We start from the raw sequence: 20,610 nt of genomic DNA on the forward strand, positions 1-20,610 counted from the left end.
ATTTTCGCCTTTGGGAAAAATGCGGCCGATTTGGACGTGCGTGCCAGTGCAAGCTGATCTTGAAACGACGGCGCTACCTGGGCTATGCAGAACGAAAATCCAGAGAAGCCTGCAGGCTTTTCTGGATCTAGGTAGGCAAGTATTGCCTTCTGTGGTACAACAGTGTATTAATTGTTTTGCATTTCAGTGCCTGCCCTCATGTCACAGACCACGCCCCGCTAAAATGATAAACACTAGTGCACCCATGGGATGGCACGACCTGTCTCGAGGCTCCAGAACCTCAATGCCGCTGGAATGCTCCAGAACCTCTATGCCGCTGGAATAATATCCCATTGAACTACACAAATAAATGGTCCTATGAAACGTTTTCTGTCCTTGCACTGCTGGGGACGTTTGTCCAATGCTCACGGATGTTCTTCGGTTACCTATAGCTCCCACGCCTTTTTGTTCAAACACGTCACTTTCACCACCACAGTCAGAAAACTATGCAAAACATGACATTAATAAGACGTTTTTATTTTATTTCACGCCAGTAATTTTCACATGAAACAACAGGCAAAAGAACATAAGGCACGAAAAGATGCACGGACTTTGAATGGGCTCCAACCTTGAAATTTCAGGGTAGGCTGGTTTCGTTAAGTCACGTAAGGCACCCTTAACAAGTGCTCATGGGCGCTATGTGCAGTAGGAAACGACTCCACACACAAAAAAAATTATGAAGCAAACAATTGCATTGAAACTTGCCGTATGTCTGGCATATACAAAAAACTTTTTAAATATTTACAATGTAAACAGAAATAAGAAATGAACAGGCATGAAACAACTGAACGGGTCTCCAACGGTCCTACCGCACATAACACACTTTGCAAGCCAACACTCAAGGAACACAATTAATTCACAGCCTATACACTAATCAAGTTTCCGTGTATCGCAGGACGATAACAGAAGAAAGGATGCAAAACAGAAAATGCCTGCCTGATGGGAATTTCCATTTCCCATTCTACACAGAACTAAATAAACCAAGCAAACAAAAATCTAAGCAACAATGTAACGATCACACATTTTGATAATGACACAAAGGCTTTTAAACACTTTTTTAAATAAACTTAATGTTGCACACTGAGGGGTGCATATATTTATTTACATATTAACACGTGCTCCCCTTTCAGTGTCGCTTTAATTAATGCATATATATTATCTGGATACGTAACAATGGACACTTGGGTTTCCAAATAACAAGAAGCTCCCAATGAAGATAACTTAATCGTGGTTGTCGAACATGTACAACTTAACCTTGCTATATTGCAAGCGCAGCTTTCACAAGGGGCGCTAATGTAGCTCATGCGCATGACTGTCGCATTGCACATCACTGGCATGCCATGAATCAAATGTTCGTTGGTACCAAATAAAATTATCTTCTGCTTTGGTGCAGCTTTGCCCTAACATCACTGCAACTTAAAAAATGGAAAGAAGGAAGAAGAAACAATATCTTTTTTGGGTAGCGCAGTTTCGTGTGTCTTCAGATAATAACGTGGTATCAAATGTACTTGGGCATTTTTCTCCATCTTTTCCCAGCTTTTCTGGCAGCTATCAGCTGCAAATATATACAGAATATAAGGCGGTGGGAAGAACAAAATCATCTCGTGGTGTAACGTTATGGAATAGAGCTTCCATGCTGTGGGCAAAGGTCATGCATTCTTACGCTGTGTGTGCTTTCACACTTGCAGTACGAACGAGTTCTCACTTAGCATGTCGTCATCTTGCCCAGCCGAAAAAAAAAACATTGGAAGTCTAATTGGACCTGTGCATTGAACGCCATTGAACCAATTACACTTCCAATTGGTTCAATGGTGTTTTGTACAGGTCCATTGGACTTCCAATGGTTCATTGCAGCTGGGTCTGCCCACCATCCATCCATGTTTCTTTCCTGCGTGACCTCCCCGCACTGAAACATGGGTCAACTAAAACCGTTTAATAGGGACATAGAGTGAAGAACCAGTCCCGGTACAGTAGTCGACTGCCCATGTGCAGACATAAAGACAGTTTCAGATGTGCACATGTGTAGGGGTGCCGACAGATCTGTAGGCAGCATTCCCCTAGAGACCTTATTGCAAGATGACCTCAACTCAGGGCCATCTACCTTTAACATAACCCACCCTCACAAGAGCACCCGCTCAGATAGGGCCATCTTTTAGTGCCTCTGTAAGATGCCATTCAAATCGTGGTAGTTATTCGAAGTACAACTTACGATTGCAGGTGAAACCACCTCAATAACAAAAAAGACATTAAACAAGGATCTCTATGTTTTAAGGGCAGTGACCGGACAGAAATACCAGAAAGTAAGGGCAGTGACCGGAAATTTTCTGAATAGCAGAAGGTACAGCAGGATAGCTCGCGAGGTAGTTTTGTGCCAAGCTCGATTCCATAGTCCAGTTAAAACTGCAAAAGTAATTGTTCTAAGTACAGCACCACGTGTGTAGTGGGGGAACTGATGGCAGTATGTAAATGAGGACTCTTACGTTCCTGCCTACCGTGTATAAGCACGTAGTCTTGTGCTTCTGTAGGCAAAATGGCTGATATTAGTATTGATGTATGAAGGTGCCAGGCAATGTGGAAAAATTAACGTGAAGCACTGGGGATACTACTTTGAGTTGCCTTTTAATTTTTTGCCTCATTGACACACCACAAACCACAAATGAAAGAGAGCATGAAACCAGTTTTTCTAACTGCTGATTACCATTTACTTTGCAGCAACAAAATGGGTGTAGTAGCGAGCACCACAACATGAAGACGTGCAGGAATAAGAACATGGATACAGGACGTATACAACTGTGTTCCAACTTTAAGTTTGAACTCTGACTGCAATTTTGATTTTTTTCCCCTCCCATTATTTTTCTCCTTGCCACCAGACTTCGCAATTAAGCACAGTCATAAGACCAGCGTTCTCATATATGTCACGCTTCTTCTGGTCACAGTGACATATTCGAGTATGTCTTGACTATACATTCCTGGAGCAAACCAACAGGTGCGGCTCACAGATCAAGCCTTGTAACTTTATTGAACCTTTGGTCTAAGTGACTAGACGTTAGTTGATAGCACAAAGAAGGAAGCGTTGTCTTGTTATGTTGGACTCAAAGGGGATGCGCATTTGCACAAAGGAGCAAATCTGGACAAGGGAGCATCACTGTACTTTTATGCAGATCTGCATAGAAGTCCAATGATGTTGCAGGCCAGACCCCCAAGCTTCTCCTTTGTGCTGAAGGAATTTACTACTGCTTAAGGCAGTTGCAACAGCACTGCCTGCAGTTTCTGCCTTTGCATAGCTAATTTTTAAAAAGTAGCATCATGTTTTTTTTTACACATAAACACTGCATCCATTGGCCAGGCGCTTAGAAATGTCATTGCACTTGTAACCTCTGACCGGCGTGTTGGATCCAGCAAGTACTATAGCACTATTCTTGATTGACTTACAGCATGAAGTGGTGTTGGAACCGAATATTGTTGTCCGTGTTTCTGGGTGCCAACCTTTTCCCCTTTATTGACCCTCCTTCTTCTGATCAATTCCAACAGCACAGTTGGTACGTTTTCAATTGACCTGAAGTAATCACATGGCCTTGTAAGGGAAGTAACAACTCATCGCAAAGGTGTGAAGTGCACTCGTTAATGTTAAACAAGCGAGCAGAGATGGTCAGACGCACAATTTTTAACGGTGCGATTTTTACACCTTTGTTAGGTTGAACAAAGACAACGATGGCGGGGTAAAGGGGTCACAAATCACCCAAGCCATGCATTACATTTTAACTGCTCCATTCCTGCATGTTAAAATCCACTAACTGCCGTTTAAAGAATATTAATGATGTTGTTTGTAATGCCGATGCAAAAGGGTACAGTTTAAGTACATTTTGCTGATTTCATATTGTGGTCGTTCCGGCCTTCCTAGTAGCCCTACGGGTGGTTACGTATTTTCGCAGTCGTAGCTATAGTTCATACCACAAGCTGCATGCAGCACTGTGGAGGCTACATTGTTGTCAGTAGAGCGCCCACTGAGGGCGCCTAAGTCACCGCGAAGGAAAGCGAGAATGGGCGCCGGGGCCTTGCGGTTCCACCTGCCGAGAGGGGAGACTGAAAGGTCCTTTCAAAACCCCCTTCATGCTGAATTAAGCGCCCTCAGTGGGCGCTGTATAGAAAACAATGTAGCCTCCACAGTGCTGCATGCAGCTTGTGGTATGGGCTATAAACGCAAGACAGCTGCATGACGTTCTTGCCCTTGATGAGGTAAGGCACATTCATGCCTTTCTCTCGCCTCCTTCGTTCCCTGCTTTCAGGAATACTCCGCACAACCCTGCACGTTGCTGCTTTGTCTAACGCTACCTCAACAAAGTGTAGCACATCAGACCGGCTCGCACAGATGTAGACATCAGAGCCTATACGCAGATGCATAGTAGATGCGTTAAAACACACACACATACGCACACACACATATCATGCACATTATGTACAACATTTGTAAAAAAAGGCACTCAAAGTTTCTAAGCAGTGACAAACACACACTATACAGCATGTCTTGTCTGAAATTGGGAACTGTCTTTCCTTAAATTGACCAAAATTACACCGTCCTCAGTAGTGTCTGGGGAAGCTGCCAAGCCCCACTTCCATTTAAAAAAATCGGTTCCACTCAGGCTAACAATAAGGGGGCTTCTGTTATGCTGATAAATAGCATAAAAAACTGATCTGCAATGAAACAAGCCATAAATATTCATTTGCTTTGCAATTGCCGATGCCAGCTTTCACGACACATTTCATAAACATTTGTAACACTACGCGGATTTTGCTGAAACTTGTCCCAACACAAGTGGTGTATACAGCTTTTGCGTTTACACGTAGCATTTCACCATGAACTTCTGTCACCTCAAACAGATCCCGAGAAGCTGCCAAGGTTCAGTTCATTTGGAGCCTATTCATGCTTGGTTCGGAGACCCGTGCAAGGTGTCGACGCCGAACATTGCGGAAAGCATCGCATAAGTCTTGTGGTCGGCCAGTGCATCAGGTTGTGACCGATTCAAGGAAGCAAGCACGTCGTTTGCAACGAGCTGCACGGAGCTTTCCAAGCCCTGCAAGCAGGTGCAGACAAACAGAAGAGCCTGGCATTCTTCCTTGGATCAGTTGTGAGAAATGTCATCTTTGGTATACACCGAATAGCACCTGCTTACTACATATGAAGCGAGCCAACACTGATGTCCGCAGTCTTGACATTCCCATGCCTCAAAACACCAGTTTAATTCCAGGGAATATAGTATACGTCGAGCGACACCATAGCTTCAAAGTTCTTTTTTTCTAGCTGCAACCCACAAATGTATGGTCAGGCAATCCGAAGAGACAACAGTTTTTAACACAGTGCACACAGGCAGGAAGTGCACAGTTGCAGCCATTGATTTCTTGGTGGCCTAATAGTGACCAATAGCGTCAAGACTTGCAGCTCAACTTATGCTTTTAACAGTTACTCTTCTCTATGCATAACATGCAAAGCACGTGTCTTCCTATCGCCCTTCATATGATATCTTTCAGTCCATGAGTTATGCAGCGGACGGAACTGCACTCAGCTCCCTGGTCGTGCGAGCCAGCGCCGACGTAGTCCAGGGCACAGGATGAGTGATGTAGGCTCGGTGCAGGCACTGACCATGATGGGTCAGGGCTTGTTTTGCATAGAAACAGTGCTAGCTTTGAAACACCAAGAACCCTAACAGTTTAGCACAAAGTTCCAGCCACGTTTATCAAGCATCACGCACATAAGCCTTGTCCAAACCACGAGGTGATGTCCCACCAGTAAGTACGTAGTTCCGACAGAAGGACACGGGCTTGCAGTCTCGGAGCGCAGAATGGACAAGATTATCCTTGCACGTTTTCTCGCTGAGGGAAGGGTGTCTACAGTCTGTGGGCTGCCGCCCATTCACGTGATTGCAATACAGTTCCATTTCATCTTTCTTCGAAAGTTTCAGTAGTGGTAGTCAGTGTCAGACTCTGCGTAGTCATATTCGTCATCATCCAAGCGGCCCTGGCGACCCGGCCGGCACCGTAGTGGCGCCGTGAGCTTTTCCAGGTTCGGAGAGAGCTCATCCTCATCAGGATCGTAGTCGCCGTATAGGCTGCATACAAAAAAAAAGAGTGAAGGTTGCAACAATAAATGAAAACTGGAAACAATGGAATGAAAGCATGCTGCTTGGCAAATTGATATGCCTTGTAACAAATGAGAATGGGATAGGATTTCAAAATCAGGGTCAGAGCTACACCTTGGCACCCGCAAGGTGGTTAAAAGGACCCTGCAACACTCTCTAAGTAGTGCAAGTAAACCTGCGCGACGCTTAGATTACACTACCAGGAATACCTGAACCAAATATTACACGTGCACGTGAAGCAATGAGCGCGCAAATCGCTGTATGAGACGCGGAAAAACCAACTGCACTCTTTTCAATTTTCCTCATTATGCAGCCCTGGCGTGGGTTAAACGACGTCATTGCGGCCATGGCTGTAATCAACTTCACGGCTCATTTCTCGCATTTCCTGTGGCGACTCACCGCCGTCGGCGCTGTATACCAACCTCTTTTATGCCTGAACCTGTACGCACAGTTTTTGCATTTGTTTTGTGTTTTGAGTGCGCACGGATTTGGAGTGACAAATTCAATATTCCCCTTTCAACGATACCACTCAACAACAAACGTTTCCTGCTTCAAAAACGGCCTACAGCCTGAGCACGCGCTTGCGATCAGGCAGCCATGCCTGCTTTTCTGTGGTACCGGACCGGAAATAGACCCCTCCACGTTGTGGAGAAAAGGAGAAAAATCCCCGGCCTGTGATATATTGAAGGCCGCCGAAGAGAACGCCGCGAGTCGCCCCCCTATCCGGGAGAGAGCGCGTAGTTTTCGTCGCGTTGTCTGCGCTCGAGTTGAGAGGGAACAATTATGCGCGATTTCTCATCGCGCGTAGATTCAGTGATAGTGAACGAATTTTCATAATTCTTGCAGGAGGAGATTGCTGGGACAATAGACCTTACCCCAAAATACATTCCGAGTAGTCGACGGTAAGTGCTGCAGGATCCCTTTAAGGCTCTGGCACTCAACCACAATACCGGGAGTTTTTTGTCCCACATGCCCAAAATATTTCATACACATTGTCATTTCAGTATTTAGCTGCAGAAATGCCTTTGTGAGTTCGACCTTTCAACCACACTCGTCATTGAAGAATGCCTTATTTCCAGTGAGGTGTCAAAGGGCAGAAAACTGATCACCACAAAAGAGCAGGCTGACCATCGCTAGGAAGTTGGAATGATGGGTTAAGTGCTTGTTCATTTTTCTATTTAGTACGATGCTTTACTTCGCAGTTGTAGCTAAGCTGTGCTTAACCATTTGAATGCACACGATAAACCTATTCTACTAGTGGTTTGCATTCTTCAGTGAATTTGAGTTTCACAATAACTTAATCACAACTGATGACCACTACTGCAAAAAAATAAGGCAAAAGGAATAAAGATTTTATTTTTTGAAAATGCACTGTTTGCATTTTGGTGGTGTTAAACGAAGGTGGGCATTGAATTTTGAATTTAATACTCCATGCTTTCCTGGAATGAAAGCTTTCCATTTTTCCTTGCTCCACAGCAACAAAATAGGGTGGTCGTTTTTGTCGGTGTTGTTATGCCGCAGAGCATAAGAAGCGGTTGGGATTATCAAACAGCATGTAGCACCTACAGCCAAATCTGTAAGATCCATACACCTACTTACAGTTCATGGTTCTCAAAGTTTCCTTCTTCAGCCACTAGAAGTTCGTACTCGTCCGCAGCGTACCTGTCCCAGTCGGAAATCTCCATGCCATCTCCGTCGTGGTCCTGAAAGACCAAGTCCCACAGAATGGTTTTTTTTCAGTATCCAAGGAAACCTACGCTCTCAGAGGCCTGTGGCTTATCGAAACGACAGCAACCCATATCCCAACGATTGGCAGGGAGGAGAGACGGCATGCACGGCACGTACCCTCTGCGAGGCAAATGGGTCACGCTGCTCATGGTCCAGGTACTTTTCGAGGTTGAAGAAGGTGTCAAAGAAGATGGGTGTCATCTTGCACCGCTTCAGGTCGGCCAGCGACACCTTGCCCTTCTGGCAGGGCTGCACCATGTCTAGCATCTGTGAACGCAAAACGTAGCGGAAGCTCCTCTAAGTAAAGAAAACAAATATGAAAGGCGTTCCCATTGCAGTGTCGCAAATTTCACATGTCAGCTCAAGTTAGTATTAATGTAAGCTATTGATTGATGGATTGATTCATTAATTTATTTAGTTAATTGATTGATCAATCGATCTATTGATTGATTGATTGATTGATTGATTGATTGATTGACTGATTGATTGATTGATTGATTGATTGATTGATTGATTGATTGATTGATTGATTGATTGATTGATTGATTGACGTGGTGTGCCCTATTAGCCATTTTCAGCTACTCCTCCAATGGGCTTGAGTGCATGTGGGCCGGTGGTTACGGGCCTGGGAACAAGCTAGTTCATTGGTTATAATCCCTGCACAAGCATGTGCCTCGTTGGACAGGTGCCGCATGCTCATGCTAGGGCTCACTGCTCCGAAATAATTTACAAAAACTTCTATTATATGACTTGAACAAAATGTCGATTGATTGACTGATTGATTGATTGTAGGGTTTAACGCGCCGATGCAATGCAGGTGATGAGGCGCGCCGTAGTGGAGGGCTCCGGATTAATTTTGACCACCTGGGGACCTTTAACGTGCGCCGAAATCTCGTACACACGGGTGTTTTTGCTTTTTGCCTCCATCAGAAAAGCGGCCACCGCGGCCGGGAATTGAACCCGCGTCCTCGTGCTCAGCAGCACAACGCCTTAGCCACTGAGCCACCACGGCGGGTACTTGAACAAAGTGTCACATAGGCATTACATGTGTTGCACCTCAAACAGTTGAACAAAGTGTCATTTACACAGGCATGACATGTGTTTCGCCTAAAACAGGTGGCTAAAAGCCAAACCCGCAATCAGGCGAGGAACTGAGCCCATGGCCAACTGTACAGCACCTACAAGGTTGGGGGAATCTGTATAAGGGCGCGGGCCATCACACCTGGCAGGGAGGGTGAGAGGGAATAAATGGATCACGAAAACCGCGGAAAGGATCAGAGAGGTGGCTTCATTTCAGGATACCTCAAGCTCAGGTCACTTCAGCAGTTTTTCTGATCAGGCACAGGTGATCATTGAAGGGGCCATGCGGACAAAACACAAGTTTGGTTCATTCGAAAGATTGCCTCGTTATAATCATACTGACACCACTTTTAACACACACTCCGCTCAAATAAGCTACATTATAAGGAAAAAAGGGAATGGCCATACGATCCACTAGCTCATTTCCCTCAACAGAACCTATGATGTCATATGAGCCCAGCTGTGCGATTGGCTGAGGCCGGCAAAAGTAAGCGTAAATTAGGCACAGCTTATAAGCTTGCCGAATGAACTATTTGCACTTAAATGTAATGCATATTCATTTTACAGCAGTAAGAATAGTGTGGTAAACAATGAAAGTTAAGAAAATACACGTAAGCATAGAAGTACTGACGCGCACTGCTGTTGGTACTGGGTGCACTATGCTTGTTTTAGCTGCACAGCACTCCGCCGCTCTGAGGTTGTCTAGCATGACCCTGTTTGTTGAGGATACCCATGTTTCACAAAACGATCACTTTCTACAGTAACAAAACCAAGCCAGGTGCAAATACGGTCAAAAACAAAGCAGTGGCAGAAAACAGTTCGTGAGTGAGTATATTCTCGGTTACAACTAAATTAAGAACGGCCGCAGAAGTTGTCTCTGTGCTTCATGACCACAGCCGGATGTTACTCCGCGCAGCGCAAGTAGTGCGTTACTGGGAATATTTTGAACGTGGCATGAGCCACGTTCCTGATTTTGTGGACTTAATATGCCTATAAAATACTGCAGTAATGACAATAAACTACGTGAGAAAAGGCAGGCGATATCACGCATTCATAGCAATCCCCTTTCAAAACGCGCGCGCCCGTTGGCATCCGGGTCCGTCGCTTAGGCGTAGCGATACCGTACATGAGCTATTGCCGTTCTTAATTTGTGATGATGATGATGATGATGATGATTAGTGGCTTCCCCTAAGTAACGGGGTGGCGTTGCACAGCGGCCTTAGTCGCAACGCCACTGTACAATCACCTCACCAAAAAAAAATAAATAAATAAAAAATAATGTCAAAATAAAAAGAAAATACTTTTACAAAATTTTTGTGCTAGTCTGACTTCTTTGTTCGCATGTCTTCCCAGATTGTTCTCTGCTCTTTTCCCACCAACATTCTAATCTTCTTTTACTAACCTCTACTGTTGTCCAATTCCCTTTTCGGTTAACCTTAAAGCCAAGGGCTTCCGGAACCTGGATGGCTCCATCACTGAGGACTGGACGGATACTTTTGCACTCCGTTACAATATGTCGCATGGTTTCTGGCTCATTTCCACAGCCTGCGCTTAGTTCTTCCTGTACCGGCTCGCGGATAAGCGATTTTTTCCGCAAGCAACCCGCCCAGGCTTCAAAAAGCAATGCACTCCCTTTGATATTGTCGAATAAATTTTCCCTTGTGATCTCCTGCTTCCCGATCCTGTAGATATCTAAGAACTTCTTCGCATCCATCCTCTTTTTCCAGGTCGTTGTCTCGGTTTCTTTCACTTCATTGTTTATTGCCTTGGTCGTTTCCCCTGCACTTACAGGTTTCACATCCTTTGTCCTGATCCTTCTGGTTCTTTTCCTCCATTGTGTGTCCACGCTTTTCATGTAAAGATACCGTAGCACTTTGGCCGCCCATCTCCGATCATCCATATTTCTAAGTCGTTCTTCAAAACATATTCTGCTCTGTGCTTCTCTCATTTCGAAGGATGTCCATCCCATGCCTCCCTGCACTGCCTCATTTGTTGTTTTACTGTGTGCTCCTAATGCCAATCGACCTACGGCCATCTGATTTACTTCTAGCCCTGATTGAATCTCTGATTTGACACACACTACTGCGTTTGAAAAGGTGAGTGCTGGTACCATTACTCCCTTCCAGATTCCTCTCACTACTTTATATCTGTTATATCCCCACAGTCTTCTGTGCTTCATGATAGAGGCGATTCTTCTGCCTTTCATTCTTAAATGCTCCTCATAGTATAGTATGAGTATATAGCTCCCCCGAGTATAGTAGCGCCATCTGGGAGGGCTGACGGCAAGCAACGCTGCATAGCCGAATGACGCAGTGGAAGTTTGAATTCACGCACTTATGACTTCATTGCTGACGGTATGAAAACACATGATTTGTCGGATGAATCAAGATTTTAACCTAAATTGAATAATTTATCAGTGAATACGGCATCATTTGCTGCCGGAAAAGCACTGGGGGCTCAATAGAACACCAAATCTTTCGAATAAAACAAACTTGTATTTTGTCTGCACGGCCCCTTTAAAGAAGCCATGAAGACAAAACACAAGTTTGCTTCATTCAAAAGATTGCCTCGTTAGAATCATACTGACACCACTTTTAACGTAAACTTCGCTCAAATAAGCTACATAATAAGGAAAAAGGGAATGGCCATGCGACCCACCAGCTCATTTCCCGCAACAGAACCTATGATGTCATTCGAGCCAGCTATGCGATTGGCGGAGGCCGGCACAAGCAGACGCAAATTAGGTAGAGCTTAGAAGCTAGCCGAACGAGCGATTTGCGCTTAAATTTAGGGCACATTCTTTACAAAGCAATAAGAATGGTAGGACAAACAGTGGAAGTTACGAAAGCACATGTAAACATAGAAGTACTGATGCGTACTGCTATTGGTACTGCGCGCACTATGCTTGGTTTAGCTGCACAGTACTGTGGGGCTTGGGGTTGTCTCAGACGACACTGGCCGACTGACGCAAGCAACGGTGTCTTACGTGACCATATTTGTCGAGCGAGCACTGTTTCAGGGAACGATTATTTTCTCCCAGAACAAAAACAAGCCAGTTTTAAATATGGCCAAAAACAAACCAAAGGTTTGCCACGGTATGGTGGCACCATCTAGGTTCAGGTAATGTAAATAAACGCGGGAACGCCACCTTAGGGTACCTAGAACCGAGCACCGCTGTACAGGGTGGAGACACCCTTTGAACGGTCCCGTGCTGCGGCAATTGGGCCAACGCGCTCAACGCGTTGTTCTTTTCGTTTCCCACGAGACCTAGCAATGCGAAACAGATAAGATGATTCAAACTTCGTCAGTAAACCGAGTTGCGGCGGTAATTTTAGCGCGGTTTTGAGACAATGACTTGCTTTGGAGGCGAGCGAACGAACCAAAATGGCGGCGCCAGCGTATATGTGTCTCTACCCTGTACGGCGGACGCGTGAATCAAGGCATGATCAAGGCACTCTAGGCTGCAGAGGGGTCGGTTCCTGTGATGTCATTGCAGACCCCAAAAACAAACGATTTAGCGGGAAAATAAAAATTTTAACTTACATTGAAAAATATCTCAGTGAATAAAGCATCGTTTGCATACGGCGCTGGGGACACTATAAAACACGAAATCTTTCGAATAAAACAAACTTGCATTTTCTCTTCATGGCTCCTTTAAGGTAGGCACTGGCCAACACTCTCTCCCAAAGCTCTTCGTGATGGTGGAGGTTGAAAAGGTTTAGGGTATATTGGTAGTACCTGGCAGAGGCAGTCGCCAAAAGGCAGCGTCTCGATGCCCAGAGCCTCCATGCGCGTGAGCTGCTCCTCATAGAAGTACTCCAGCTCGTACATGGACAGGTAGCCATCGCCATCGATGTCCATGCACCGGAACCAGTACTCGATGCTGCAGCCAGCGGCGCCATTCCCCAAAAGGTTATCTCCTTAGACGCCTCCATAAAAGGAACATGCTGATCTGAACACAGCGTAAATTCATTTGGCATCACAAGATTGTGCATTTTGAGGCACTTTCATATGAGCTTGGGTATTACATTAATGCAGTGGCTTGGGCTGTCTAGTGCATATTTATAGTGGAGAAAAACTGCGCAAAAATTTGACAGGGTAAAAAAAAAAAACAAGCACCAAAGCATCTCTGTCGCATATTTTCTGTATGTTTCGCACTTTTATGCTTTCCGCGGGGTGTCGGAATTGTGGTAGGAGCATTCCCCAACCCCGAGAAGTTGTCCTGCCTAAAGCGGACACTAATTCCCGGTTCCAGAAAACTGCTAGCACTGTATCTTGCATGGAATTGATCAAGGCACCCTCAAAGGGCGACAACAAAACTGACCGCACACTGTCTGGACTCCGGTCACAAGATAAACGTGTGAACCTATAGTGTGCATAAATATTTAATTTTTATGCTCGATTGACAGCACCCTTTTGAAGGCTCGTGTAGGCCTTGCGCGTGAATAGAAAACAGTGCGCTGCAAAAAGACTGACCTACCACCCACCCACAGGCGTCAGTAACACACGCAGGATTTATTTTGGGGGGCAGCCAGACTTCTCTGCCCCCATCCCATAAAAAGGAACAAGGGAACATAGAAAGGACGAAAAAAGTAAAAAGTGAGGACAAGGACAAAACAAACACAAACAATAGGTCACCAAAACTTAAAAAAAAAAACAGAGGTCACAATGCTTTCGGCTTGCACTTCTTAACCTCGCGATTGGGATATACATTTTTACATTTTGTCACAGAGGCATTGCAAAATGGGTGATCGTTATGTTAAGAGCAGACGTGAAATTGGGGTAAGCTTAATGGGTGAATAGCATGTGACATAAAATAGTTTGGAGTATTTTTATCGGATAATAGGCTGAATTAGTGCCCCGGTTCTCAACAGCCCAGCCCCCGCTCTCGAACCCAAAAGTTTCATGGGGGACGCAGCCCCATCTTCCCCGGTTGCGTACAGCTCTGATAAACACCAAAATGCGATAAGTTCGCTCATCAATGCGCGGCCTTTAAATGTCTCATGCAACAGTTCCTCCACCTTTTTTTTTTAAATCTGAAACACTCCTACAACATGGTCAATTTAGGCCTGTCCTGCCTTTAGTCCAAGGGACCACGAAATATCTGAGTGAAATAATGCTGCTGTATGTATGAGATAAAAACCCATTCAAAAACGTTTTATCTCTACAGCACATTCCTCAAAGTCAAGACATTTTTTCGCAAGCTTTTGTGACAGCACACAAGCAGCACTGCTGCTGGCTAGTTTCCTTTCAGCTGCAGCCATAATAGAACACCAGAGCCACTCAAAAAATGTCACAACAAAAACAAAGCAGAGTCTTCTAAAATGGTATCTGCTATGTGCAGCAAATTCCAAAGTGCCATTTTATGTCGGCGATATACATGGCTATTTCAGTGCTCTCGAGCACGAAGGAATAAGTGGATGTGTTATATCAGCCCTGCTGCAGGATACATTAAAAGAATAAGGAGGGGGTGGGGGGATGCTGAAAGAGCAACCAAGTATAAATAGACGCACCTCCTGGGATGCCTCTTGTCTTCTTCAGAGATGATGAACCAGACGAACTCGCTGTAGCTCATCTTTCCTTCCCGTTGGATGGGTCCTCTAGAGAGCCATAAGCCGGACAGAGAGGATGAAAGAGAGTTGGTTGTGCAAGCCCTTGTTTAAGCACAACAGTCAAAAGCTTAAGCATTATTACCACCATGTAACCAAAGTGCAGGGACACACGAAGGCACGCATGCAGGCTCTTTGACTGAACCGTAAATGCACTAGCACAAGTTCAAATATGGACGCCTGTATGTGTATGCACACTAGACTGTTCTATTAAAGGGCCTATGTTGTTACAGAATTAAGGAAGAAGATGGCAGCGGGAATAGTGGTATAGAAAGATTAGAGCACGGGTGCACAATTGCACAGCTGCACTGGTTTTGCTCAGCCCGCGATCGGTTTACGTGGAAGCATTGTGTTGTTAATCTGACCATTGCTCGAAAGCCACCAAAGCTTGATTATGGAAGTGCATGAGGGGCTCTTTTTATGCCTAATAAAATAAAGCTTCTTGTTTCGTATGGAAAAGAGGCACCTCAAAGGCAGGCCACATTTGCTACACGTGGAAAAAAGCAAAGAACAGACGCAGAAGTGAAGTTCTGGCTAATTCTATAGACTTAATCTGTGGGAGTAAAAAAATTCCCATACCACCAACGTCTTTATTATTGTTAATTTCAGTATGTTCATGACAGTTCCCTCCACACTGGATCCAACTTAAGACAATGCCCACCAGGGCATGACTAAGCGGGTTGTGCCAGGTGTCAGCTCATATACAGAGATTAACATTGAATAAAATGTGACAATTTTTTACCGGGAGGTCGTGCAAATAGCTATAAATAGGTAGGTACAGCACGTTTGATAGAGAATTTGAACCAAAGTAAAATAAAAAAACATACCGCGTCACAGCTCCTGAGAAGATCCTGTCAATCATCCGCATAGAGATAGCTGACATGGAAACGTAAGGAAAAGAGCATAGCTCAACACAACAGTACATACCTTCTGTTACCCTCTTACAGAAAAGGCGCAATGGAGAATGTAAAGTTAAGTAATATCTAAACAACACTTTCACACATAAAATGGCATTTGTTATCGTGTAGCCAATAATGGCAAGCTTGCTGGCAAACTGGTTTTAGTGAAAAGCATTGTAAACAAAATATGTTCGCTGTACCGGATATCCATTAATACAGGGGGCAAAAGAAGTGTACGATCAAAGAAATAAACAACCAGGTTTGTTCCATAAAACATCCACACCACTAAAAAAGAAAGGAAAAACAACCGTCTGGTAACTCAATTTCATTTGAAAAAATTGGAGGAGGGGGCTATAAGCCATCATATTATGAAGAACTGCGTTGTCAGGGGGAGGGGGGCGCACTCACCTCCCTCGTTGTGCCTGGAGAGGTCGTAGCGGTCGATGTACAGGTCGTGGTCCTTGTCGAGCTCCCAGAACTTGCAGTAGATGACGTAGAAGTGCTCATAGGAGAAGTACTCCGTGATCTGGTTGATGTCCTCCTCGTCCTCCATTAGCGACAGAACCTGTGCCCACAAGTCATGTCAACGGTGCTCGTGAACAGGTTATACCTAGTTGTGGACTGAGAACGAATGTCACATTATTACTCCGTTAAAGGTACATTCCCGTATAAATGTGGCAAGCAAACTCGCCAAATTTTTTCTGCATTCACACGGCGGACCAACGCAGTACTCATTGAGTATAATCAGCAATGTAATTTTAAGCAGAAGTAGAAGAAAAACACCCGTTAACCTCTTTACATGATGCTTGCTTTAAGATCCAAAGAAAGAGCATAATAAGGGTGGAATGGAGGAAGAACGACAAAAAGGTTGCAAACGCACCAAAAATAAGGAAACAGTCTATAGGGGTATTCTACCTGCATTCACCGTAACTGCATACATATCACTCGCTTACAGCTTACAGAGTGATCACCTGAAAAAGGAATTTTCAGGCAATCACTCTGATTGAGAAAGAGAGAACCTCGCTTTTACCATTTAATGGTAAAATCGAGGTTAGCCGAGCCATATCGCTTGGCATGCTACACCATATGAAGGAACGAAAACGTGAGGTTCTGTGAACTAAAATAAATAAATAAATAAATAAATAAATAAATAAATAAATAAATAAATAAATAAATAAATAAATCTGATTGATGCGGTAAGGTCTGCGCTAGCAGTGTGATTCCGGCTGTGCTACAGATTTGTGTTGATAAGGTGAATTCCCTTTCCCCACCCACCCACCATCTTCTCCTACCCTAAACCCTCCCACCACCCCTCCACTCTCCCCCCAGCCCAGCCCTCCTGCCCATTAATGCCGAGGCTTTAATAGGCTTTAATGCCGATGCATTAATACCGGGTTTTCGCGAAATGACAATATACTACTGCTTGCGCTGTAAAATGATGTGCACGGAAAGGCACAGGAGAAGTGTGTGTTGTGTACGCTACCTGTAAGAAGTTGCTTTTCCTAAGTTCAGGTATGGTGATCCTGCCGCTCCACGACCTATTTACACAATAGAATATCCTAGCGATCACCTGAAAGCAAAACAGAAAAAGTGAGGACAGACAACGCGGGCTACATCACAATCTGCGCGGGAAAAAAATTACACGCGACAAATCCAAGTCATGGCACAGCAATGTTTGCGAGGCAGGTGTAAAGAGCGTGACACGGAAAATCGTCCCTGAAGTGTTCAGGAAAAGTCCAGAAAATTGTTGCGGGTTATTGACATTGCTGATGTATTTCGTCTTATAACAAAAAAAAAGTTAGATGTTGCAGTACATATCCCAGACAAATATTTAGGATTATAGACACGCTTTCGTAATAGCAGATGTCAGGCTAAACAATTCATTTTTTTGTTTGACAACAACCAAAATACCTTAATTCATAGCAAAGACAGTGTGGAGGACCCGACAAGAATGAAACGCAACTACCTCTATGTGTTTGGTCTTCCATGTGAATATAATTACCAGCCTCTCTCGCTTACTTTACTTGTGTGACTGTCAACATTATTATGACATCACCACAGCCAAACAGATGCGCAACATGGCATGTCACATGTTCAACTCACCGTGTTAATGTACCTTGAGTGGAACTCTACAGCTTCCTTGAGGAACGTGAGTCCCGGGTGGGTGTCTATCACATCCTGCAAAAACAATAACATAGCACCTCTTAGACATTTAATTTAAAAGACACAAGTTTTCTGGGCTACCTAAACATGGGAATTTTGGTGTCTGTCTGTGTGGTTGTCTGTCTGTCTGTTGCCCATTCGGTCGGTTGGACGGTCTGTTTGTCACCTTAATCATCTATTGGATATGCCTGGGTCACACTGCTGAATCAAGGGTTCCCCGGATAATGAGTGAGATGGGTAGATAGACGGAAAAACTTGGGAAAAGGAAAAGAGAGAGAGAGGAGAAAGAGAGCAAAATGGAAAGAGGAGTGTAGAGTGAAGGGAAGGAAGGAAAGGTTGTAAAGGCAGGGGTATAAAAGAGGGAGAGGGGGATAAAATGTGCCTAGGAGGAGGGCTGGGATGGAGAGGGGCAGGAAGAGAATAGCAAGCTGGAGGGTGATTGGAGGAAATGTGAAGAGAATTGAGGGACTGAGAGGGCATGATGTGGTGCAAGGGACACACTGGACGGAGAAGAGAGAGGGGAATATGGAAAATGGGAGGTAGAGAGGCAGTAAAAGAAAAAGGGGAAGAGTAAGAAACGGGCGAAGGGAAAAGCATGTGTTAGGGTAAGGACATGAGGAGGAGGGGTAATAAAGGCGAGGCAGGATCGGAGAGGAGGGGAGATAGGGGAAGAAGGAAGGGTAGTCTTAAAAGAGGGTCGAGAGAGGAGGAAGAGGGGAAGACCAGTGGATCGAGCGAGGGGGATATACGGTGACACGAAGTGTTGCATTGGTTGAATGCGAGTACTGGAAGGAAGAATAGAGGGGGGAATTGTAGGATTGGTGGGTAACAGGAGGAGCCATCGGGAGGAGGTGGCGTGAGGGGCGGGAACGGAAGAAGAAGGGGGTGTTATGAGGCAGGGTCCGCAAAAATGCTATTGTTTTCAACGTCATGTGCAGCGCGAAGAAAGCACATATGCAGCCACATCTTTTCCCCTCTGGTAAGCCCCGCGCAATTTTTTTACAAACATCACGAAAATAACACTAAAATAACAGATAAATGAAAATGACCGAGTGAAACAGACGCACGCAGTTCAGTAGGTTGCTGTATGATGGTTTGCAGCAGAGTTGCTTTACATAGTGAAACTTTTTGCACCCGACACTGATGCGGCATTTTGCTTCTTTTTTGTGCAAAGAGGTTTTCGCACACTGGTTCTTTGAAAGTGAAGAGACCTGAAATTTTGAATTAAGGGCAAGCACAGCTTACCACCATTTCACATCTGCATGTACATTCCTGCTACGTTACAAAAACAAAAAATGTGTTTGATTCCTCCGTCATAGGCATCGGTAAAGCACGAAACTGAAATTTGCAGCCAAATCTGCAGCTGAGCATGATTTGCGGGTCGGCGGCTGTCTTGTGGGTGTGCTTGGCGAGCAACGTCCTGCTGGCGGGTCGCTTCGGCAAAGGTGTACTGGCGTCATTTTCGTGACGGATATGTTGTCACCGAAATCTTGGTGTATCTCGGCATGAAACACTTTCGTGTTAAAATATAAAACCCGAAAACGAACAACCCCAAGTATAGGGACCGGGCGGCCGTTGTATGGCACCACCGTCGCTTCAGCGAACAGCGCCGCCCGTGGCGAACCGCTCGGTAGTGGAATGCCGGGGTGGTCAGCGCAGCGGTATTGTGCATGGTTTTCTTTTGTTCTGCTGCGGTGCGGCTTGCAAAGCATACATAACCACAAGGACTGTTTTCAAATCGGTAAATCTCGACAGTGGAGGTGACCTTTACGAGGCATGCCGTGTGTGTGATTTACGCCCATACTCAGTAATTACAAACAGCTAACGACGCTCAATGCGCCAAGCTGGAAGTCAAGCTGGTAGTGAAAGTCCATTTCTCCGCATAATTTCTTCATGCGTGCATGCAGTTTGGCATATCGAGGAGTATATTGCAGCTAAATGCTCCCACAAAGCCGGTATGTGCAACCGATCCAGGAATGCTGCGGCGCTGGCTTTTGGCAGTTGGTGACGAAACTGTGTAGTGCACAAGCGAAAGACAAAGTTGGGGGGGGTGCCTTCTAAGATGTACCTCAAAACAGAAATTGTGACGGAGGACGTTTCCGTAACTTCATTAACTACGGTTGAAACGTGTTTAATTTCCCGGAAATGATCTTACTGCAGTAATCGGGAATCGTTTACAGAATAAATACCGCATGACAGTAGAACGTTTTGCTTGTCGTGGAAAAGCATTGCTTTACAAGAATCGCAATGGTTGTTGGCTAGTTGGTTAATGGTTTTTAAAAACCAATTCCTGCGTGGCTGAAGGACGCGAGACAGGAGGGTGCCGAAAACCTGAACTCAGTTTCACAACAGAATGCTGCGGTAGGTTTACAAGCTGCCACCTACGCTTGAAAAATCATGTACTCCGTCTAACGACGATGAGAGTTTATAGCAAAGCTTTCTCGCTTGGGTTCCCTTGGTTGCCTTCTGGATTTAAACTTTGACTAGTTGAGCTTAGAATTCGACCAGCACGCAGTTTGGTCTTTTGATCGCAAAGTCTTTGACTGACCATTTCCCATTTTATTTCTCACAAAGAAAGCTTCGCGTTCAAACATCGTAATCGTTAGACGGAGGGCTGGATGATTTTTCTCTTCAATCTCTTTTAAACTTCCATGCACGCCTCTCCATATCTAAACTGCTTCCAGCGTGTCGGAAATGTGTCTGTGCTGGAGGACTCGGGCTGATGCATCCAAATTTGAGGCAACTAATCGCGCGTTTAAGGTGTCTTCACAAGACATTACGCGATTTTTTTAGGTTTTCTGTAAAGAATACTTAAGCATTGAAAAATACAGGCTAAAGTTAAGGCTGTCACATTTTTAACTATCGGTGCCGGCCGTTAATCCACGCAGTTGGTGAAACTAGTGTTGGTTGAAATGAATACCAATATTAATAGTTTTATTCCTACTCAGATCGCACGAA

General features: G+C 44.8%; 1 protein-coding gene across 1 annotated transcript in view; it reads right to left on the reverse strand.

Annotated features, from left to right (window-relative positions):
• Window positions 1-495: 495 nt before the first annotated feature.
• Window positions 496-20,610, reverse strand: part of LOC144169881 (uncharacterized) — a 109,711-nt gene continuing 89,596 nt past the window's right edge. Inside the window, exons 5-13 of the mRNA XM_077699289.1 lie at window positions 17,593-17,667; window positions 16,973-17,059; window positions 15,898-16,054; window positions 15,418-15,466; window positions 14,495-14,581; window positions 12,720-12,864; window positions 8,019-8,168; window positions 7,773-7,876; window positions 496-6,143 (exon numbers count right to left, since the gene is read on the reverse strand). Of these exons, the coding sequence (XP_077555415.1) occupies window positions 5,993-6,143; window positions 7,773-7,876; window positions 8,019-8,168; window positions 12,720-12,864; window positions 14,495-14,581; window positions 15,418-15,466; window positions 15,898-16,054; window positions 16,973-17,059; window positions 17,593-17,667 (1,005 nt within the window). The 3' untranslated portion in view covers window positions 496-5,992. The remainder of the gene's footprint in view (window positions 6,144-7,772; window positions 7,877-8,018; window positions 8,169-12,719; window positions 12,865-14,494; window positions 14,582-15,417; window positions 15,467-15,897; window positions 16,055-16,972; window positions 17,060-17,592; window positions 17,668-20,610) is intronic.

Source organism: Haemaphysalis longicornis, unplaced genomic scaffold (genome assembly GCF_048455015.1).
Source record: "Haemaphysalis longicornis isolate Haplotype H1 unplaced genomic scaffold, Haemaphysalis longicornis Haplotype H1 scaffold_2, whole genome shotgun sequence".
NCBI classification, from domain to species: domain Eukaryota; kingdom Metazoa; phylum Arthropoda; class Arachnida; order Ixodida; family Ixodidae; genus Haemaphysalis; species Haemaphysalis longicornis.